This window comes from Amphiura filiformis, chromosome 3 (assembly GCF_039555335.1).
Source record: "Amphiura filiformis chromosome 3, Afil_fr2py, whole genome shotgun sequence".
Taxonomy (NCBI): Eukaryota; Metazoa; Echinodermata; class Ophiuroidea; order Amphilepidida; family Amphiuridae; genus Amphiura; species Amphiura filiformis.
The window spans coordinates 30,845,110-30,869,282 of record NC_092630.1 but is presented as its reverse complement, the minus strand read 5'-3'; the positions used below and the strand labels follow the sequence as shown (position 1 = coordinate 30,869,282).

Here is a 24,173-nt window from a genome sequence, read left to right as displayed (position 1 = left end):
GACATAACCTTAATCTCCAACACAGGGAGTATAGATTTCAAATGTAATCACCCATTCAGGTAACCCCATTTGAAATTCACACTCACTGTGCGGAAGATTAAGGTCATGTCTTCCGTAGAGGGTGTAATCCGGTGTATGGATTCCAACCTGAATATAGCTCCATATATCAGCATAATCCTTATAAACCCATCAAAGCTTTGATTTTAAAACGTTTGAGTGTATGAGTGTAGATGTCTTTACATGACAATAGCCATCCCATTTTCTTTCATATTAATTTTTCTTAATATGCAAGGTTACTCAATTTTTACTTAAAAAGCTGTGTACAAAAGTTTTAGTTTTTCTTTGAATCTCTGCTTTTAATTTAAGGATGTTTCTCATAAAATATGGCATTTCAATTTATTAAACACTCATAGAGTACTACATAGGTTGACACCCAGTATGCTGCTTCCATGACCAACACCTACCTTCCATGTGGCCGCATTTCGCCTAAAATAAGCAAACGTTCTCGTGAACCAATTGTATATTTCATTGAGTGTGAGTTGTCGATCAGGCGCTTCGATTATTCCCTGTCTTATAAGAGCTGCATAAGTGAAAGGCGGTCGTACGTCCGCGTTCTTGTAGAACTCGGCATTTCTGTGGATTTCTGTGAAATCAAATCAGCACAATAAGAACATACTTGTTAGTAAAATGTTTGATTATTTACACTATTTTGAGCACTGAAAAACCCTGGCATATTTGATACATACACTCTGTTGAAGCCGTTGCTATGAATCACAACAGTGTCTGATTATTAATAGATGGGCCCAGTCTTTGCCCCTTGTCCAAAAACTAATAAAATCACTAAAAATCCCATAATTTTGGACCCAAAATGCAAAATTTATGACAAATTTGCTAGTTTCCCACCCCCTAGTGTCCCTCAGCCAAGGCACTAAAAATCTCGCATTTTTTTTACTCAAGCTTGGCTATCGGGGCACTGACCGCTTGGTTGATCTGCAGCTATGCAATTATTTATTCTCCTTGCTGGGTCTAATGTATTCCTCTGATCTCCACACCTGTCTTTGAATGCTCACAGAAATGTTTTATTACAAACGACAGGTGTATTTATAAGGGTGTTAATGGCGCTGTGCACTACTTGTCAGTCCGACACCAAGTAACAACAAACTTGATTAAAGAGTAAATACACATCGTCATCTTCGTCTGAATTATCACAAATATTCCAAGGTTCTAATAAGGCCAAACAAACAAAAAAGGTTCGTCTCAAAGCTTGCGCGCGCATTTGTAAAATCGTGAGATTTGAAAAAAAAAGAAATGCAGATTTTTTTATAGTTTATTCAGGAAAAATTCTGCAAAAATCACATTTCGCATTTGTTTTCAAACCACTCGTGAGCTTTTTTTTTTTGTCTGTCCGTAGCAATTTAGCAATAACAAAATGCAATGAACATTAACTGTGAGCAGATCAATAATTGGATGAAAATGATGATCTATCAGTATGAACAGGCTCATCCTCCAAGACAAAGGTCTTTAACCCAATATATTTATACATTTGCAGAATGACCTTTGTATGTGTTGGGTACAAAAACTTTTGAGCTGATTCTTGAATTGTGATATCTGGAAAATGAATTTTGTGTGAATTCCAATAATGTGAATTTATCCGAATATGAACTCATTAGAAAATATTGTAATTAACATTAGCTTAACAATGTGAGGAAACTTGGAATAAATGGGAAACATGGAAAAATGTTTTGAATACAATTTAGTCATTACTAGCTTATCGAATGTTGCAAATAACAATTATACATAATGGAATATTACCCATTGAATTATATGCATATAATAACACATGTCCTAGCGGCTTAATATACACACAGGTGTTCCAACCATTGATATGGTCCATTAATGGACAAATTAGAAAACATTTCAAAAACATGGTGAAGTAATTCTATAGAATTTCACATCAATTATTTCCACAATCTATGAATTCTTGGCAAAAAAACACCTCATTTTTCCACGATCCCAAGTGTATAATGCAATAGCAATTTAAGTGTGTTCTTCTTTTGATAGTCTGATACGTTATTCTATCTTTGCTACAATAACACAGCATTGAAAACTCACCAACCAAACTACTCACTACATAATGAATGGCGTGAAAACTAAAATGTTATTTTAAGCTAAGCAAAAGAAGCAAATTTTTTTGCCCTATTGATTTTTGGTTTTCTTAAAAACAGATATGGTGATTCAATGTCATCATTTACTTCAGTGATGCCAGTATTTTTCTCCCTCTCACTCTCTCTCTCTTTCAAGACTTATATAATGGGTAACAAGCCCGCTTGAATGATATGGCCAAGGCTTTAACATGTTTGCAAAATATTTGAGAGATTTATTTCAAATGAAAAATAAACATGCTTTTTCAGGTAAGTAGGTAAGCCAAATACTGCATATTCAATAAAGAACAGCCACATGGAACCATCTCAGAGGGGGAAAAGAGAACAAAAAAACCTTCAAACTGGGATTTCTGTGATATTGCCTTGAAAATAAAAAAGAAAAATTAAATTGAAAAAGAGAGGAGCAATACCAGCATCACATATTATGAAATTCATCAAAGTTGTTCCTCTCGTGGTCTGCTTCAGTTTATAAATTGGATAAAAAAAGTGCATACTCCCTCTATCATTATAACACTAAGTACAATAATACTACACACACTAGCAATAAGTTGAAGATGTAAACTGCTCCGACGTTTCTACCCCCTCAGGTTGAATCCAAAACAAATTTACTTGAAATAATCATTAAAGAATGTGCCTAAAACCATATCTTGATAAAACCATTGCATATGTGGATAAGCAATTAATATGTGGCAAACAGAGCGTAGCTTTAACGCCAAAAAACCAAAATAGTTGAGTGACCAGCCAAAGGAATGATCAATGACATTTCTATTTAAAGCATTTCATGGTCAGACAAATGTAACATATATGACGCTTTGCCTTGATCAAACATTCATGCATTCAGATTTTTCATCAGAAAAAAAAAATATGCATGATGCAGCCAGCCAACAACACCTTTTTTTAACGAAGCTGAACTGAATAGGTCAATAGCTTCTATATGTTTTGACCACATGCCTTCGCAACATGGCTGATGTTTGCAAATCAGCCGATGTTTATCATTAAAAAACAGACATCACAACGGGTTGGGAACATGTAGGGTTAGAATCAAATTCTGTGAGCAGCTTACACAAAGTTACTCAAAAAGTCTAGCTTTGAATTTGCTTACCGATAGCTTCACATTTGTGGCTATAGTCTTAAGCTGTCATTTTTTGGTAGATCAGCATTGAATTTTTTGCTGACACATTTTAAATATTCTGTTGGTGTTTAAATTTGGATGATAGTTAAAATTTGGATGGGTCTACTGTATCTTAGAATTAAGGTTTCCTATTTTGAACAGTCTGAAATTGAGTTGAAGTGCTATTGTAACAACATTCCTGATGTGATCTGATCACCCATCGTGATTGGCCGAGTTTTTACTTCCAAACTTCCAGTGCTTTACACACAGTCATCAATTTCTAGTTTTGGACTCTATAAATGCGCAACTATCACATGCAAATTCGAAGCTAGACTTCTCAAGTAAACACAAATATGATCAACTACAATGAGATGTGGATAAGAAAAGACAAGTACCTGTACCTGTGCCCAGTGAGATACCATATTTCTCACTCGTACGCCTTCTGATGGGACCGCCGCCATGGTTGATGTGTGAGGGCGTCTGTCTGTGTGTGTGCGGTGGTGGTGTGGTCTGTAACTGCTGAAGGGCTTGGAGGCCTTGAAGACCCTGAAGGCTGATACGGCTTGTCGGTGGTGTTAAATGGCTTAAATGGGCGGTGATAGGTGACGCAACTGATAATGTTGGGCTCTGTACTACGGAAACTTTGGCAACTGAATGTGGTGGTGGGACCTGTAGATTCATTAAAAAAACAAGGAAAATTGTCAAAAAGTCCCAACTTCACCATTATGCTAAAAAAATAAGCAACTCCAATTTGATTATAGGAACTACTTAAATCACTGATTGAAAAGATAACAAGGTAATATTAAGTACATAGAGAGCAAAATAAAGTTCCATAAACAGAAGGGCAAAACATAAATTCATAATTCCACACAATATTCATCATGTGAATGAACCACAAGAGGAAACCATGGAAGTGGTGGAAGTGGGGAAAAAAAAACTTAATCTCAAGTGGGCTGAATATGACCCAATAAAATGGGAGTCTGGATTTAAATCTGAAAATTCACACATCTCTTACATTTCATGATTTTGCAAAATCTTTATAGTGGTAAAGTTGCATTAAAATTAGTTAATTGATGCAAACTGCACTATTTGATGCATTCTTGGAAAATATTTTTGGAAATACTTTTGAGTAATTCATGTGGCTTAACCCTAACCCACCCGAGTACTACAATGAACTGCATGTGCGACTGTGTGCATCTCACATGGTGTGACAGGTGGCCAAGTGTCGCCGACCTACTGCTTGGCATGCGAGGGGTCTTGGGTTCGAATCCCACTCAGAGCAAACAATTGCTTTGTTAGTTTTCTCTCTAACTGCTCTTTATTCCTTCCTTCTTTCCCTTCCAGTCGCCAAAGAGCCCTTTGGGCATTAGGGTTAGGTAACTTTTTTTAATCATCATAATGAATTGCTAGAGCTTTAAAATCAAAATTATACTTGAATTTTGAAAAGAAAACAAATGGACCCACTCCAGAAAATGATGCAGGTGGGGATGAGAACCGAAAAATTAATTTTATGCAGCCTCATCTTCGATGACCATTAGCTGATGAAACACCATTATCCTGTAATGCAATTTGCCTACATTATACTGTCAACTACAAATAGACGCAATAAAACAAGAGAATTCTGTTCATTATTGCGTCTTATTTATTCAGCCACTGACAAGCAAACAATTAGCAGATCAAAATGTGTGCATTATTTACAGTCTTCATTTTAGTTAATAATAGAGAAACCGGCAATGATGGTTGAGACGGTCTCAACAACATACACAGTGCTCATTAACCTAAATCAAGTACATGCATCAATGATTTTTAACTTCGGTTTTTATCCATCCTTTTTTAACAGTACTAATGGGTTTCAGGACAGGAAACGAAAAGATGTTTACTTAAACTGTACCACCCAATTTGAGCAAACCACGCATAAATGATATTCAAATTTGCAACAATTTCCACAAACAGCTTCTGATATTTGTTTTCAAAAGAAATATGATTCCTGAAACCTTTCCATTTACGGGCAAGGACGTACAAGTCAACATGTAAATATTCTCTATATCACTTAAGCACCCTATTTACTTCATATCTGTCATTATTATTTCAAAGAATCTTTGTAAATATCATATCAAAGAGCTTTTTCCTGTTATATTTCAATATTTTGATTGAATTCTGATTTCAGGGGATTGACAATAATCTATAAGGTAACGTACAGGTTTCTGTTCCCATTAATTATCTAATATCTTATTTTTTAACTGATGAAAAGCATAGATATTTTTGAATAGTGGCAGTGCCATGTGGGGGGGAATATGGGGAAATTCACCAGTGAGAGACCTCCCCCTACATAAACCTCAAAATTTACAACTTTCATCGCAATTTTGCAGAAATTTCATGATTTTGACCCCCCCTTATATTCACTTTTCCCCCCTCCCAGATTTTTTTTCTGTTGCAGCCACTGTTTGTGAATTAAAAATTCCAGCACAAAATTTTAAAAAGCATCTTTACAACCTTCTTTGAAGGGAAACAATCCCATTACATTTAGCCAACTGCATGGGCACATTTTGTCAAGACCAACTATATCACACAGGTCAGGTGGACTACCCCTGAGAATGTATCACTTCCCATCAGTGAACAAGTTAATTCTCTGAATGATTTGTCCCTTATGATATGCAAGGTGAATATTATAAGGGAAAGGGAGTGCAATGAAATTTAAATATCTTATCAATTTTACAAAAAGTGATCATCACCAACACTAATTACTAACCCTAATTAACGATACTAACCTAAACATCAAAATCTCTTGCAAGAAATCCTATAACCTAAACCTACTCTCTTGAGTAGCAGCTATTATAATTTAATGATTTGAAAAAATTGGTGCAATTTGCTCTATCTATTGCTATAAGATAAGATAAGGGGTGCGGATTTTGAAAAAGTTGACTTTTTTTCTCAAAATGTTGACCTTTTTTTTGACTACGAAAGCATTAAAAATCTGATTTGTTGCTCGCTGCACTCACAAATTGTGATTTTTTTGGACTTTTTTATCCTTTTGCAAATTGGAGGCCGCTCTCCCCCTACGTGCAAGCCTGATATTGACCATGCATGATGTATTCCTAATTGAAAACAGCATTGCAGGTTCTTACCGACCAATGATACACACTGACCGGCACTCATTTCAAAACATACTGCAGCTAGCAAAATTCTGCACATATACATATCAATTTCATCGCATTGCTTAGAATTAATCTCATCGAAAATTGTGACCAATCAAACGTGTGTATGCAGACAGAGTTTACATGCAAACATAAATGTGAATGACTACATGAAGCATTGCCAGTCAATGTCACTGTAACATTGTACTTTGCATAAATTAATATTATTTTGTAGCTCTACACATTTATTCTTTATTACTTTTCTTGCCTTTGAAATAAATAAAAGATACCGCAAATTGAGCACTAAAATCAATCGGAGAGCAGCTCCTGCTCTTGCACATTATCATTTCTATACATGACGACAATAGCTAAGCATACTTCCCATTTCAATTCAATCAATTCAGCCTCGCAACTACAAAAACAAAATTTAATGAAACAAATATAATAAGCCAATTTCCAAACTGCTGCTTTGATTCATTATGTAAAATAAGCTAGCCTAATAAAGGCTCGCAATAGCGAGAAAGGAAATACATATTGTTGATGGCCAATGGGGCCCCTACTGGCAACAGCCGCACATGACGGTGTGCAATAAATAATCTAATGCATAAATGCAAACCATCAAAAGAAAAACAGCCAATATGTTGATCTTACAATGCCGTGTATAAACAACTTGCACTCAATCTCCACATAGATGCACAAACTAGCTATATTATAGGAGAGGTTGTTATGTTTGTATTATTTTTGCTGAGCTGTGTCGACTGGCCCAATGTTGCTGGGTGCTTGCCATCTCGGGCCCAACCTGCAGGGCTATAAGGACAGAATCCAGGATGGGACAGGCACCTAGCTAGCAACGTTAAAAGTGCTATTGAGTTTGCTCATTGTGCAACCACTGCTACTAGTGAGAGAAAACTTTGCAAAGTATTGTTATACTGAGTGAGGGCAGGCTAGGCATGGATGCATTCTTCACACAGTCTTGATTTGAATGAGTTTTCTGTACTTCACGCTGGACCGGAACTAAGTATTATTACAGTTATCACTTATCACTATATTTGTTACCTTATCATATAGGAACACTTATAAAGTGTCATTTTGAACAATACTATATTCTAAGATAACACACACACAAAAAAGATAAAACAGAGGGCAATCATTTAAAAATCTGTTCTCAAAGTGAACTACTACAGTGTATATATACAGTAAGCAATAAAATACTGTTCTCGGAATATCTCTTCCCACAACTCAAAATTCTTGTTTATTTTGATGTTTTACATTTTAGTAGACCTATCAACTGTTTTATAATTCCTGTTTATTTTGTTGTCTAACATCCAACCGAGTATATGGTTAAGATCCCTGGAGTAAGACAGACCATATTCGTTCATGAAAAAGGCCTACGTGTAAAACGAACGCAATCTCATTATCTCTACTTGTTTCTTGATTGTGTTTGTCCAAGCAAAATAAACATCCTTAGAGTGGATAAATATATCTTTGAAGTCTGATTAGGCAAATATTAAGCAACAAATGCACATCACTTAGCTAATAAGAAAGTATTTATTAAAGCTACAGTTACTTTTTTCCCTCGCATTATGAGCTAACTTTGAATTATATAACACAAAATTAGCATCATTATATAAAAAAAAATTACAAAATGAGTTGTGTCTCGCATGCACTTTAAGAACCAATTTATTCCCATTTTATTCCCAAAATGAAAGCAACTTTTCACCAGTGCTCCTGGCAACTCTAATGTTGGCCTGTATCCAAACATGGTAGGGAAAAAAAAGCATGAGCTGTGTACTGCTTGGTTGTTTACAGAATAAATAAGCCATGCGGTGTTATCAGGCGAATGTGACATGACTCTGCATTTCATTACGACAATGACAATGTATGTAATGCTGGCTACCTTCTCTCTCTAACTTCTCTCTCTCTCAAATTTTCCTTCCTTCTCTCAGACTCTCTCTATCTCACCTAATCTCTTTCCCTCTCCCATTTTCTTCGTCCTTCTCTCTCCCCTTCAGATTCTCACTCTCTCTCTCTCTCTCTCACACTCTTTGGTCTAATTCTCTCAGTATCTCTCTGTCCTTTTTTGCTGTCAGATCTAAAGAGAACTCTGCTCAGGACTCTGCTTCACCTATGGTGTGCCTTTTTTAATCCAACTTCCATAGAAGAAAACTTTTCAATACGTCCATGACAATTGGTTTCCTGGATTCCCGTATAAAACCCCTAGCATTTTCAAATGCGCTTATGCCAATTTCTGCAATACTAATTTTTTACACCCCCTAGTGTTATATTTAGAAGCACTACATAATACAGATAGTTTTTCCAGTACGTAAGCAAGTCCATTTCAACCCTCAAATCTCTGCATCGGGCTCCATTCAACCGCAACCGGTAAATTATGTGGGAAAACAAAGCAAAACAAAACAAAAATCCCTATACAGGCAGCGTGATCAAGCATAAACCCATCTATTCTTGGGTTTTCTATTCATGGTATTCAATGACTTGTGCCTTTCAAGCACTGCTTATCACTGCACACCCTTCATTCATTGATAGAGGCCAATGTCTCATAGTGTTTAACAGCTATTATCATAACCTGGTCAGCAGTGGTTCAAGGTTACCAATACTACAACCGTTTTCTATGCCATTTTTGGCATAATCGGTGACTATTGCTGGCTATTTCCATTCATCACCGCACGACTTTGCCCCTAATTTAACAGATTTTAAAAAGAACTTGCCAATTTTTTTTCCAAGCTTCACCTGTATTGTTTATATAAATAAATAAGTTTATACTAATGCAAACAATATGCCTGTCCTTTTTGATTTCACCTTGTTAAATGAGCCGAGACCGACTACATAGTGGATGATTTTGTTTTTCCCATATAATATAATTTGTATTCTTTACTGGAGGAAGACATTAGTAAACTAATCAAGCTACAGATAATTAGTTCATGCTATGGTCCGTTATCTCTACCAGACTGCTTAATGGTAGTCAATACTCGGCGGTTTTTGGTTAATTTTGCTGACATCGCTCAACACGGTCATTGGTGGGTTTTGACCTTATGGATGGAAAACATTTTCAGTTAATTTTTTGTTAAAATATAAAAAAAGTATAGAGCAAAGTCTTCCAATACCCACATATTTAAAGAGGACTTGATATGTGTATGCATCACAAAATTTGTTCAAAATATCACCTAATATCTAATAGAAAAGAATTTGGAGACTGCTCTTTCTTTTACACTTCCACTGAATTTGTAACAATACCACAGCCCTCACTTTTAACAGTGCACACAATCACTTGTTCTTTCAAAAGCATTGAACACAGCACGCTACAAAATTTGCACCCACCCTCACTTCAACAGACTAACATAAAATTGAATTTGCATGGCCATCGGTTGGACATTGCTATATGGGCACATTAAAATGCTAATGTCAATTTACATTCAACGTACATGTACATACTGTTGCATCTCAGTTGATACTCTCCGTTAACATTTGCAGTGATAACAGTTTTAATTTAATAATTTCGGAGCAATTACAGGCGATTCACATTTAAACAGGCAGCATGGTTGGACAGGGTAGAACAGATTGAAGTACAGTTTGGCACAAGCAATACAATATTTTGTTACATTGGCAAGACAACCATCACTTTAGATACATTTTGTTAAATAAGAGAAAACATAATTTATTATTAATTTTCTCTGCTCTTGACCAGCAAGTCTTTTTTTTTCTTCCCAATTATACATATACTAATACCTAACTACCAACATACTTACATCTACACACCCTACACATACAAAAACCCACCCCTTATACATGCATGTACATATAAAAAATTATCGCTTCCTTTCAGGTAAAACATAGATTGGATCGTGAATATTTTTCCCTTTTCAGTTTTATTCAAAATGCATGTATACTATATATAGAAACATACTAAATTATTCAATATAACATTAATTGATCAACAGTAATAAAATAGTAATAAAATAAGAGTATGTGCATTCCGTCTGGTAAATCATGTAAATAAAATCATGCACAGTACATGGTACTATTATCTCATGATCATCAGATGTTTCTGTCCGTGGTCCCCGACTGATAAATATTGTAATTGAAAATACAACAAATTGAGCAGTTTGTAATTGACAAACAAATTTTATAAATATTAATAAGGGAAATAAGTTGTGGTTTTCAAAAGCATGCACACATGTTCATATAAATGCACACACACCCCCACCCCTACCCCCACACCCCTACATGTGCACCCCCACATGCATAGATGTGTGTGCGCACACCCACATAGACAACTCCACTCTCCCACATATACACAAACATCCTTGAAGTCTCTATTGGCACATGAGATTTGACTGGTGTAGCTCTGCCAATCGGGGCTGGCCCCAGTAGGAAGGTGGACTGCTCCCCGCTCCCGGTTGGTTGAGAAAGACACACAAATATTCCCTGGAAGTAGGTGAATACAAACCCACCCCTTACACATCCTCACTCTCTATCTAAATCTTGCACATAAGGCTTTCATACACAAACTTTTACTACGACAAAACACTGCCGTGCTGTGCCTGTCAGGCAGCTTTAAGAAGTAGGTTGTCTTTTTCTTATAGCCTTTATAGCCTCTATTATGTAGTACAAGTTCCAGGTTCAATAGGCAATTGATTTCTTTGTGGAAACCATCTTAATAGTTCATTCGTTACTAATTTGTATTCAATTCTATACTTATCATGCTTATCAGGCACACAGATTGGCTTGGAGTAGGAATGGCAAGTAAATCAATCGGCCATACAATCCATTTATATAACAACTACAGCAATTATATTATTCCTTCCAATGTAAACTGGCTGGAAAATGTTGTTGTTGGATGGAAATTATCTTAGTATTAAAATGCAAAATTGGGTTGAAGTGAAAGATTTTGTGCACAATATGTAGGAGGATTAAATAATGATGTCAAGAAGGTTGTTTGCTAAAGTGGCATTTACGTAACTTCACAGACAATAAAATACATCACAGACAACACACAAGGTGAAGGAGAAAGGAAGAGAAAGAAAGAGGGAAAGAGAGAAAGAAAAAGAAAGAGACAAAGGGAAAGAGAGAGGAGAGGAGAGGAGAGAGAGAGGAGAGAGAGAGAGAGGAGAGGAGAGGAGAGGAGAGGAGAGGAGGAGGAGGGAGAGGAGAGGAGAGAGAGAGGAGGGAGGGGAGGAAGAGGAGGAAGAGAAGAGAAGAGAGAGAAGAGAGAGGAAGAGAAGAGAAGAGAAGAGGAGGAAGAAAGGGAAGAGAAGAGAAGAGAGAGAAGAGAAGAGAGAGAAGAGAAGAGAAGAAAGAGAAGAAGAAGAGAAGAAGAGAAGAAGAGAAGAGAAAAATAAAAAGGAAAGAAAAAAAAAAGATAAAAGAAAGTAAAAGAAAGAAAGAAAGAGAAAGAAAGAAAGAAAGAAAGAAAGAAAGAAGAAAAGGAAGAAAGAAGAAAAGGAAGGAAGAAAGAAGAAAAGGAAGGAAGAAAGGACAATTTCTTCAAATGTAAGAAAGAAAGGGTGTATATTCTTACTGGTGATTCGCGTTTTGGTTCCATAGGCTTCATATGTAGGTGTGCCATCATTGCAGCTAATCTTTCTCTTTCTTTGGTCAATTGCAGCTCCAGCTGGTTAACGACTTGCATTTGGACTCGTGCCTGGGCTGTGCTTCGGTCATCTAGCGCGTGCTCTGTACTCAAATGTCTGTGTTGCAACATGAAAAAGACATAAACAAAATAAGTCCACAGGGATTTGAACTCCATCATTAGAAACACGCTTAATCTTTAATGGCATCCTTAGCTTGCGTCTTAAATCCTTTTGAAGCTTTCATAAATGTGTACGATAACTGGACTAAATCCTTCAAATTTAAACACTCGTAATCCTTTGAGAACAGGATTGTGCGAGATACAAGAGGGTAGGTACTGCTTGGCTTTCTATGATAAGATAAAATGAAAAATTAACAACAAAATAGAAAAAAAATATTCTTAGCAGACATAATGCTTATAAATGATAAATACTTGCCGATTATATCTATAACATCTTGAAATGAGAACAGTTTCTTATTTCATGTTTTCATCGATACAATGTAGGTGTTTCAAGTTCAGAAATGTGAAATTTCATTGTTTACTCACTGTAATGATATGAATCATCAAATATTTCTTTCTTTCTATCACTTTGGTCTTTTTTAAACTAAAACCAATCAGTGAAAACACGATTCCCCCAAGTTAGATGGGATCCCGCCTTACTCCACCCCCTTGTCAACACCATCACCAACAGCACGCTACCAAAACTGTGAGATTTGGTTGAGAATACAAACGCTAGTGTTGCTACAACACTTTTTTTGAGTGAATTTTGTTTCTTTTGGATGATATGTGAGAAAACATGGTTTTGTTTTGGTTAAGGATTAATCAATGAATGAATATGCGCAGCGTTGTCGCCTTTATTAAATAAAAAATTGTGGGACTCTCATGCACAAAATTGTTATAATTAAGTTATTAAGCTGGTGACAATATTTGCATGTAGAAAAAACAATGTGCTTCAATCATGAAATAACACCGTTATAATGTATGAAACCGTAATTTGGTGTACTATGAATACTATATAGGGATTTTTTTTTCAATTATAACTTGTTAAAATAGTAATTTTTTTCTTTTGGTAGACAATTTTTAATGGAGTGCAAAATAATGAGACAGAATGAACCCTCTTGTATATACTTTAAGTTAACTTCAACAGGCCCGATTAATCCAAAGTGGCTCGCAATTGAGCAATAATTGTTTCTCTTACTCAACGCTACTAAGAAATTCAAATCCGCAAAGCTATTAACGATCAAATTTTGCAATTAAAAAACAATTTGAAAATAGTCATTTACTTTCAAGAAAACAAGAGAAATGCAAATGAGATTTTAAAAATGCAGATGATAGCATATACATTTCAAGATGCGTATATTAATATCCACTTAGCTGCAATAACAAACTACTGTTATCTCACTGTTTTCCCCCACATCCCGCAATCACGCGTAATTATTCAAAGACATCGGTTTGTTGCCAACATAGTCCTTAAAAGGTAAACCCTGCACTCAAAATATATAGTCATATTAACAGCTCTAAGAATCGTGTATTATCCTTCATTAAGCCCCCTTATCTATGCAATATACAAAGATATTTTGTGATCTGCTTTTAAAAAATCATAAAGTTTTCATGATAGTGACCCTCTCCAAACAGATTACCAAGCAATAATAACACATCGCTGTTATTATTTATGGATGGCATTTAGGAGTTTTTCACCACAAGTGCCCAACTTCAGAACTGTATCGCTTTCATCACTTTCCATTTTTTTTTTTTTTTTTTTCAAATCTCATTAGCATATAAATGACAAATAAGGAGACAACATGCGGCTCGCAATATCAGCAATGAATTTATTATTGACGATTTAAATCCATCCATTAAGTGTGGCAGGCAGCTAGTATTGCCTGAAGTTACAGATACGTTCTCGTCAAGCCACTTCAGAACAACTTCAAAGGTCATCGTAGGATAGTTCGGACCATCGTGGAATTGTGTAACCCCTGGCCCTCAGCCGGGGCAATTGCGCTCTCGAAATGACCACTTCAAACAGTCAAAAAAACTTTACAAATACTTGTGTCTTCACAGGCTGATTAACCCCCTGAGCACTACCTGCCGATCTAACATTGCCTCCGATTGGTCAGTTACATGATATCTTCACTTAAATCACCAATCAGAATGGAGATTTGAAAATAGTTCACCCCAATTTTTTTGCGTGGTGAAATTATTCTAATAATGTTGCTGATTGGTCAAATTGATAGTGAAAACTTCTTAAATCACCAATCAGAATGGAGATTTGAAAATAGTTCACCCCAATTTTTTTGTGTGGTGAAATTATTCTAACAATGTTGCTGATTGGTCAAATTGATAGTGAAAACTTCTTTTTGGCCAATCGGCAGGTAGTTCTCATAGGGTTAACAACAAGAGCTGGTTCAGCAGCTATAGGTGAACCAAATTTGATTTAAAAAATCAGTTTTCTGTTAGATTTTATTTCTATTATAGATTAAGAACGAGGAAATCAATCAAATCATTCTCGGGAGTGATTTTATAGCGGAATATTTAGCATCTCATGCATATTCACACCCTTTTAACCGAGTATCGTTGTCTTCAAATTGATACATTTGTAAAACTAGTCAATGCTCGCACATGGCTGGAGTCCCCCTGCTGCACAACACATCTTCCAAGATAAATACTATATGACACGCTACCACACTTTGCCGTCTGACTCATTGCAGCACGAATCACATTTCCTTGTGTATTTCTTGTCTTTTCAAACAAATATAGCTAAGGAAGAGAAGCATCGTTTTTATTGATCATTTTTTTTCATGTGGCTAGCTAGCTAACAACATTTTGCCTAAGACAGACATAATCCGTACGACTATTGCCCCGTCTTCCTGTTTGTATCGCATGTTCCCTGTTGTTGTTCACCTATAATAACTTTGCAGAGTATCAAATGTAACAGAATAGGCTTATCTCCAGAACAAATAATTTCCTCACTTCATTTATCAAACATTTCGTTTTCGCTCTGCAACAACAAATAATTTGATATAAATAATACACGAGTCACCACCGAAATCCATCTTAATCAGGCAAGGTTTTCGGTTATTATCCCGCGACTGCTTCCAAGTCCACCTTTAAATACGGCTCTAAACCAGCGCTCAAGTATTTTATTCAATTTTTAATGGCAAATTATCAGTGCTCTATTATCTTCCCTCGATTGATGACAAATCATGATTTAAGAAGCCTACAGCTAAAGAATACAACATAATGGCTCCTCTATCAGCATACGCGAGGTTAAAACAAACATCTCTCAATCATCGCATCATTTTCACATTTACAACAAAGACAAAAATGGATTAGGTATAACCATCTTCCTACTGAAATGCAGTGGGTTTTTTTTTTTCACGACAAGTACAAAAAAAATCGCAAGAGAGTAGTTATTTTGTGGAGATGTTTTAAATCAAAAGTCTACACTATTCTTTTTGTTTAGGAGGTATTGGCAATTATTATTACATCTCATACTGCAAGATCAGGTTACTTTGATGTGCAGGGAAAATAAAGCCCCAAAAAACAAGAAAACTTCCTTGCTAAATATCATAGGAGTAGTAAATAGATACATAAATATTCCTAGGGATTTGGATGGTTTTCCTCTTATTTGTGAAAGGTTGAAGTAAGCTTTCAAAGTGAAGTCACAACTTACTTTAGGAAGGCTGGGAAGTCGTCGCAGACAGTCTCGCACCCAGGCCATTTACACATGCCGTGGGCATAGAGTGGATGGGTGTTAGGCGAAGACATTGCACTTTCAGCTTCACCCGGCATGCTGCCATAGAAAAATGAGGTAAACAAAATACACAAAATTCAAAAGAATTTAGACTTATGAGCTTTAAAATAATATGCATTCAATTACTGATTCATTTTTAACAAAATCTTGAAAATAAGTCACGTTTTATAAATCATATTTATGAGAGTGAAAAGGTCAAAGGGCAATATGTTGTAGGCAAAATGTTGCCAAGGAATTTGTATTTTACATGTCATACATTGATTTCAAATTGGTCTACTACAAATTGTATAATGCACCTAACAACCCCATGAGAACTACCTGCCGATTGGCTAAAAAGAAGTTTTCATTATCAATTGGCCCAATCAGCAACATTGTTAGAATAATTTCATCACACAAAAAATTGGGGTGAATTATTTGCAAACCTCCATTCTAATTGGTGATTAAAGTGAAAATATTATGAAATTAACCAATCAGAGGCAATGTTAGATCGGCAGGTAGTGCTCAGGGGGTTTAATGTAATATAATAATATATAAAGGGAACCTTAATTATTGTCATCATTTGTATGCGTGTGGGTAGGTTCAAGATAATGACAGACAAATCTGACACTATCTGGCAAGATAGCATAGCAGTCACCTTGAACATGGCACAGAGAGTGTTAACTCTTAAAGGCCAATAAACTTGAACAACATACACAGACAGGCAGGAAGATATAAACAAGTACACTGGTCACCAAAAGCTAAATATAAACAAGCTTTCCATCACATTCTCAGCAACTATAAACAAACAAGCACGGAGGCCTGACAGAAAACAAAACAAAGCAATAAACAATTGGAATGGCTTACAGGATGCCGTGCGGTGCCACCAGAAATCCTGACGGAGGTAATCGAAGCGCCCTCTGGTACCCCATTCATAATAGGCCGGGCATGACTGCCAACGACTGAACTGACACAGGTAGAGGTGCTGGTTGTAGAGGCTGGTTTGCCATCCTCACCCACTCCACTGCTGGCCGACACCTCTTTCCATAAGGCTTGTACTTCAGACGGACTCATACTTCCTGTATAATAGAAATGGGTTCAAATGTTAAGAATTATGGGAAAATTCAAATTCCATCAATTTCACAAGAAATTGATTCGGTGATTGATTTATTGGATTGATTCAACTGATTGATCGGTTGATTAATTCGATTGATAGATTGACTGACTCGATTGATTGATTGATTCAATTGAATCTATACAATAATGAAATTAGTAGTGTTTTACACACATAAAATTATAGGGACAAATAATAGACTAGGCCCATAAAATAAGTTAAATCAGGGAAGTGGTTAAGTTTATTAAGGATTTACTATCAATATTAAGTGATTTGGGCATGTTTGTAGGGACAAATAAAAGACTATAAGTCATATTAAAGAGAGATTTAGTTACCTTGCAGCATATGTGGAATTCCAGCTTGTTGCACTATGAGTTGGCCAGCAGCAAGAGCAGCTTGCTGTTGGGCCTGGAGAGTCTGTACAAGGTGTGCTTGCTGTAAAGCTAATGCATGAAGCTGCTGTTGCTGATGCTGTAACTTACTGGCCGCTGACTTCCCTGCTGCCCCTTCTGCAGCTGCCGCTGCCGCAGCCTGCATATGCTGCAGCAACTGGGCCTGTTCCTGCAATTTCTGGGTGAGATAAAAAGAAAAGGAAAAGATTGAAGGTTGCTGCATCTTGGTTGTCTCCATAATTAATAGTACAGAACTACTATTAAAACATCATATTTGCAATCATTATCATAGTCATATAAAATAATAATGCTTAAATTTTACATAATATGACCAGGTGTTTTCATATCCCAGACAGAGATATTATTCTGTTTATGTTCATTGACTCATCATGTGTTGCATCTCATGCTCTTGTTTAATAGCACAGAGCTGAACAACATTATTATTATTATTATATTGATATAGACATAATAAAAATTCAACAGTTGAAACCATATGGGGGATGAACCTTGATTACAGTGCACTAGCCCGTTATTGAAAAACAATAGCGGAATGAACTGAAAGCAAGCCTAGATGTTAAGATATATTTGGAAGGAGTTTTCAAGAATGTGGTTGGTGTATGTTACTCGATTCAAAATAGCATTTTCTGAACAATGACTTTTGTTTGAATTTTTTTTAAATTTGACGCCAGTATGTTGTGTTTTTCCCCTGTATTTTACTGTTTTTAGCACTAGTAAGAATATCATTTTTTGTAATTTTGTGTAAATTTCCACAGGGGGAGGACTTTCAATTTCTCCAAGAAGCTCACTCTTGCTGATCAGCAGTGAATTAGCACCTTAATGATGCTAAGCAGTATTGTATTTTGGCAGTGGTGTAGCCAGGATACAAGGAGCAGCTTCCCCCCTGTGAGAAGTTGTGCCCTCCCCCTTCCCAAGTGGGATGCTGGCCACTTTTTAGCCTATTTTAAACATTTTTCATCAAATTTTGCTCCCTTGAAGGTTGCTTCCCCCCTCCCTTTCCCCCTTTAAAGAAAGTCCTGGCTACGCAACTGCAGTTTGGCAACTTTAAAGAGTACCCTGGTAGATGTATCAGATGTGAAAATTCACAATATTACACTAACTTATATGTTCCAATTCTACATAAGTTCTAATTTGTGACCACAATTTCTTTCAATTTTCTAGGAAAAGATTCGATATTATAAACCGCTAGTTTCTCCAAGTTATTTAGTCTTCTCAAATTGTGTTATATTGCAAAATACACACATTTGCTGTTTACATATGCCTTCATCGCTGTTTGTTGATGCACACAAGTTTTCAACACAATAATAATAAATCTGACAACTCAAGACGTATTATGGAAATCTTAAAACAAAGTCAATAAACAGTGAAGTACATAATGTATTATTAAAACCATAATAAAGTACAGTCTTCACACATCCCACATCACAATCAGATGAATTATTTTGACAATACTTAAATTTATAAGGGCATTTAAGGGCACTTCTCCTATCCTCCTCATCCTCTATCACTAATATTGTTTATTAAAATCTGCATTGTAAATATCTGTAATTGTATGCATCTTTTTATTATCAAAACTGTTGCTGTGGAAAACCATTAAGATCAGGAGTTGGAAAAAAAACACTCTTAAGAGTAAACCCAAACTAACTAAACACAATTATGCAAACAAAAACAACCACACACAAACAACTAGCTTGTTTAGAAGTGAAATACATATCATGCATATGCAAGGTTGAACTTTAATGCACAGTTTAATCAGACTAATGACTTGCAGAATAAAAACAAGTTAATGATAAACAAATATTACTTCTATTTAACTGTTTTTTAGCAAAGCAGGAAGTCAACATGTCCCAAATAATTGAAATACAGCTCGAAAAGATCAACAAATATTAATTTTGCCATTGATAAAACAAAATTTAAGTAGAGAGGACCAAGTTTCCTCGAATTAAACAAACGATAAACAATTTTTAATTTCATGAAGTCCCGTCTTCTTATTCAAGCAAAGAAAAACAAGTCAATATACAATATCAGGAAGCACAGACAGATCAAACAAATGAAAAACAATTGCATCATTGTTTTTCAATCAAATTGTTTTTCAATCAAGCGGAAAAAAGGTCTTAGTCACCTGTATACTTAACTTATAAATAATTAAACTCAATAATTCTTTAAATCATTCATTTGAACAATTTGCCTGGGAAAAAGTCAAATGCTGTAATTTAGTTTGAACAAAATGAACAAATAAAATTGTGTATTCAACGCAAGTACTTTTGATAGAAAGGTAATATATCATCTTAACAATGATGATGAATTCGAGCGAAGATGATATACGGATGATTCCGATGCGACGGATGATGCATAACAATTGCAGAAATATGACATTACTTGGAGTAGATCAAAAAGTAACAATTTCAAAAGAACATTTTAATTCCACTACTTAAATTTTGGTCTAACCACCAAATTAACAAACAAATGCCACACAGATTACACTCACAGTTTCCAACAACATAAGATGCGTAAACCATCCCAAACGCGGTACCGTCATAGTCGTATTTGAGCCCCGTATTAATCACAATGAAGTTGGATGGAAGTATCATTTGGTGCCGTGATTCATAACGTAGCTGCGGAACATCCCATATGTTAGATATTAGGAACTCTATTACGATGCTACCTGCCAAGAGCTATCTGCTGTTTCAAATTCCAACCACCACTGATAGTTGCTAATATACAACAAAAGATGCGTCATCAACATCTTCGCATGAGCGGTAGAAAAAAAAAATCATGCACCAAAATGCGGTCACAACTTTGTTTATTTATTTATTATTCATTCATATATTTGGGCAATGCTTTTTTTTTGTGCTTTTTCTCTCTTACTTCCAACTCAACATGGCAAGCCATTCAGAATGAGTCATCAAATGTGCTACACATTGGGACTTCTGAGGTAAAGTGCGTGTTCACTTAAGAGTAAATATGCATGCTGTTGTCTTTAAGTGGTAATTTAGATACTTTTCACAAACAGGAGAAAAAATAAACACTTGTGTCTGTTTTTATACACAAATCAATTTTTAGTCGACAGAATAGCTGAATAGAAGATGATGAATTCGAAAAAGAAAGGCTTTTATGCATAACTACATCCATTACTACAATAGAAACATCAACACACATCATCTTGTATAAGCTCAAATTATTTGGCTCCCTCACTCCGCTAATAGATTGCGATTCTTTCACGTCCTTAGGGCCTTATAACTGACATCATTTCGTCAATTCTGTGAATAAATGTTGCCAATCACTTCAAATCTATCATCATCGATTCAGGTGTTGGGGAAATATTAAAACCTGTTTCTTTTTTTCTCCACTTCTGTCTGTATGACCAATAGTCCGAGATTGATAATAGCTATGCTTTCTGATAAAGATAATGCCATCAGTCGTCGAGTGCGCGATGTGAAATTACCCGCTTACAAAGCTGCTGCAGTCCAAAGCTAAATTGTTTTGGCTGACAATCATAAAAACAAGCTTATGAAAAGAAAGTATTGCTTATAAAAGATGCAACTCATCAGTAACGTTTTGATAACACTTCACTCTTTTACCCAAGGCCTGACATTTAATCAAAAAAGGGTCTATATGATGTATGCATAATCTTGCCTATTTGCTTGAATTGGGAACCGATCAAGCTAGAAAATAAAAATCTGCCCACAGCGCCAGCCTTGTTATTTTGAAAGAAAATGCCACTTTTGGCTTTATGAGTAACATTCAACGGATACAAAATGGCTCGACCACTTTGCGTGAGGCCCCAGCGGACGGGTATTCCTATTCACTCGTATCGCTTACCCCATAACCTGGCTGCGGGCAAATGGGAAAATGGATTATTGATGTTTATCAAGATATTTATCTTCTCCTTCATGATATATTCTCTGTTGTTGGCGGCATGTCTCCGTTCGGCTCAGCCATGGACTGATGGGGCAATAACCTAGCTGCCATCCACAGCATCACAAAGATGCACAAATAAACACCAAACATGTTTCCTAACCGCATAAATATTGACATTTTTCCCAGGACATACAAATTTAGCGCTATTATAACCTAATGCATCCTTCAATTTGTGGGGCTTTAGCCATTCATTCACGCTAAGCCCTTTGCATCAAATGGCTAGCGATTCAATTATTTTGGAAGTCGATACATGGAAAACATACATTTATATTAAAATTTGTGTGTTGTTTGCGTGTTGCTATTCATATATGACTAGAAAACTATGTGTAGTTGTCATGCAGGCAGAGTAGGGGGATAGCCTTGGTGAGTTAAACTTCAGGATGTTAGAATATTAGAGCAACTGGAGGTGGAAAGCTTCTCTCTGTGGTTTATGGTCTCACCTTTCTTCTTCCACATATCTTTGAAAATCATTTCTCAATGTCTAATTATGATTAACTATAAAACAGGTGTAAGGAAAAATTTCAATTAAAAAAAGAGGAAAAAATTCTGAAAATTGTGATAAAAGTGCATAAAACCGGGCAAAAATGCAGCAAAACAGGTTAAACAGTTTTAACTAAAAACATGGAAATTTCGGCAATGAAAAAACAGGAATTCCTGTTTGAACAGACATTTTCATGCTGATAAAATCTTGAAAAGAATATGCAGGATTTACTTTTATATTATTGTTTAGAAAATAATAGTAAGAACAAAACAAAACTGTCACAAAAAGTGGACCATAATCACATTTATTTCTGATGCACTATTTGTAATGGCATCAAATGAAATGACTATGTCACAAAGTTTTTTGTGTATGTATGTTTTTAGGATTAAGGCAGATTTCTACCAGTCCTTATGTTTTCATTGTTTTGCTGTTTTACAATTTTACAATGCTACCTTGGCAACCATCAGCCCATTTCATTGCAAGTTATATCAAACTACAGCCAAAACAAATGTTAGTCCTCCCTAATATAAGCAAAATGGATAGCGGAATTTTGTGTTCCTTTTTAATATTTGATCTTAATCAGGTCTGATGTCTACACATTTTATAACACACTTAAAATTGCCCACTTGGCAAATCAAATTCCCCGAGTTTTCCCCGATTTGGGCTGTTTTTCTCTGAATTCCCTGAGTTTTCCCTAAGGGATTTCATTTTCCCAGATTTCCCTGGATGGCTGGGAACCCTGTGGTAGGCCAAGCCATGTACGTACATATAGGTGTATATAGTAGTAGCTCTTATTAAAATACTGTTCTTCGCAAACAGATCAGCCATTCCCATGTTAACTACGGTAAGAGAAACGATTTAAGCACTCTGCTCTTATGTTCCAAACAAAAGCGCTACATCCTAAGTTGGTTTGATCTAGGGATTGTCGCCGATGAAAGCTTGGTCGATCGCTAGTATTTCAATTGGCTGTTGTTAATTATTCAAACATTTTTTTGTGTGTAACGTTTAAACTAATACAACGTTTTAAACTTCTTTATTAGTTGATAATCGATGCCAGCATCAACAGTGGATCCCAAGATCAAACCAATATAGTGGTGCCCAACAGGTAACTCAATAAGAATTCTTTTTGCAATCATTATTTGCACCAATCTTGTTTCAACTATAGTTTATTTTGTTCTGAAAAGTGTTCCTCTCATTGATCATTTTTCTGTCTACTGGCAGTTCATTGTACATTAAGGTTAATTTTGGTTAAGAATAAGTGTGTCCCATTAGGCTACAGCCTACAATGTATACATGATATTAATTTTGATCCTTGTGATCATGGAAATAGTAGATCTAGATGTACAATTTCTATGTTGTGATATACCATATTATGTTGCTGTTTTTAGGGTTTTTACCTCATTTTTAATTTGTGCTTTGTCAATTAATATTCAATGTTAAGGTGTACATCACCATAAGAGCAGTACACAACATGCAAGTTTTATCACATAAAAGTATCATAAAATAGTAAAGCAGTATCATAAAAATAACTAATAATTCATGATTTTTTTACAAATAAATATAAATTGCATGAAACGTTATTAGAAGATCATTCTGAAAACAGCTGCACGGCAACATTCCCTCATGAAACTCACGCATCAGTGATTCTACATACTAAACAACATTTTAATTACATCTCGTATCGCGACAAGATGAAAATTGCTTCACACATTTTTCTACCGGCTGCAAACATTGATGAGGATCCTATGCAAAAAGATATAAAGGTCATTAACAAATGTTGGCACTTTTTATTAACAGCATATACAATTTTATCGTTAAATATATCCAATGTTGTGTCTGCCATGCGATACATACACTAGGTGTATTAGGCAACAGATTTGAAATGAGACAAAATTGTGTGCGGTAAATTAGCAAGAACTCCAATAAAAAGATTGTGCATTGTTGATAATGACACATAGCACAATGTACTCGCATCATTTCTCTAGCAACTCTCACAATTGTAAGGACATTAATCCATGTTTCTTTCGTCTGTTGGCATGCCAACTTACATTTGATAACAATCAAATAATATTCTACATTGGCAAACAATTTCAAGCTCAATGAGTTTGATACAACAGACTAGTTTTCCTACAACGACTGGCTGTTAGTCAATAATTGATGAGATTTACACAATTACGCTAGGCTTCACTCTAACTCGAAAGGTTATCCATCCGATCTATAGTTTTCTTCAGATTTTATTCTTGCGATAGAAGATGACAAGTTGTGTTCAGAAATGATATTTTTCTATTGTATTTTTAAGATTATGTACAGAACATTAATTTACAAACTGATCATTGGTTATTGTGAGACAGGATTATTTTTTGATCAAAAAAGAAAATACTATTAAAATCTGCTACGGTTGCAGCCCCTCCCTACTTTTACACCTAATCTTTCAAAATAAAATATGTTACTTGATGACTGAAAATGACTAGTGGTAATGAAAGTGGTAACAGCGGTTACAACTATTAAATCAGTCATGCAATT

General features: G+C 35.6%; 1 protein-coding gene across 1 annotated transcript in view; it reads right to left on the bottom strand.

Annotated features, from left to right (window-relative positions):
* Nucleotides 1-24,173, bottom strand: part of LOC140148346 (uncharacterized) — a 107,437-nt gene that overhangs the window by 5,408 nt on the left and 77,856 nt on the right. The window contains 7 exon segments of the mRNA XM_072170270.1: nt 465-643; nt 3,675-3,942; nt 11,944-12,112; nt 15,668-15,787; nt 16,592-16,638; nt 16,640-16,803; nt 17,174-17,408. Of these exon segments, the coding sequence (XP_072026371.1) occupies nt 465-643; nt 3,675-3,942; nt 11,944-12,112; nt 15,668-15,787; nt 16,592-16,638; nt 16,640-16,803; nt 17,174-17,408 (1,182 nt within the window).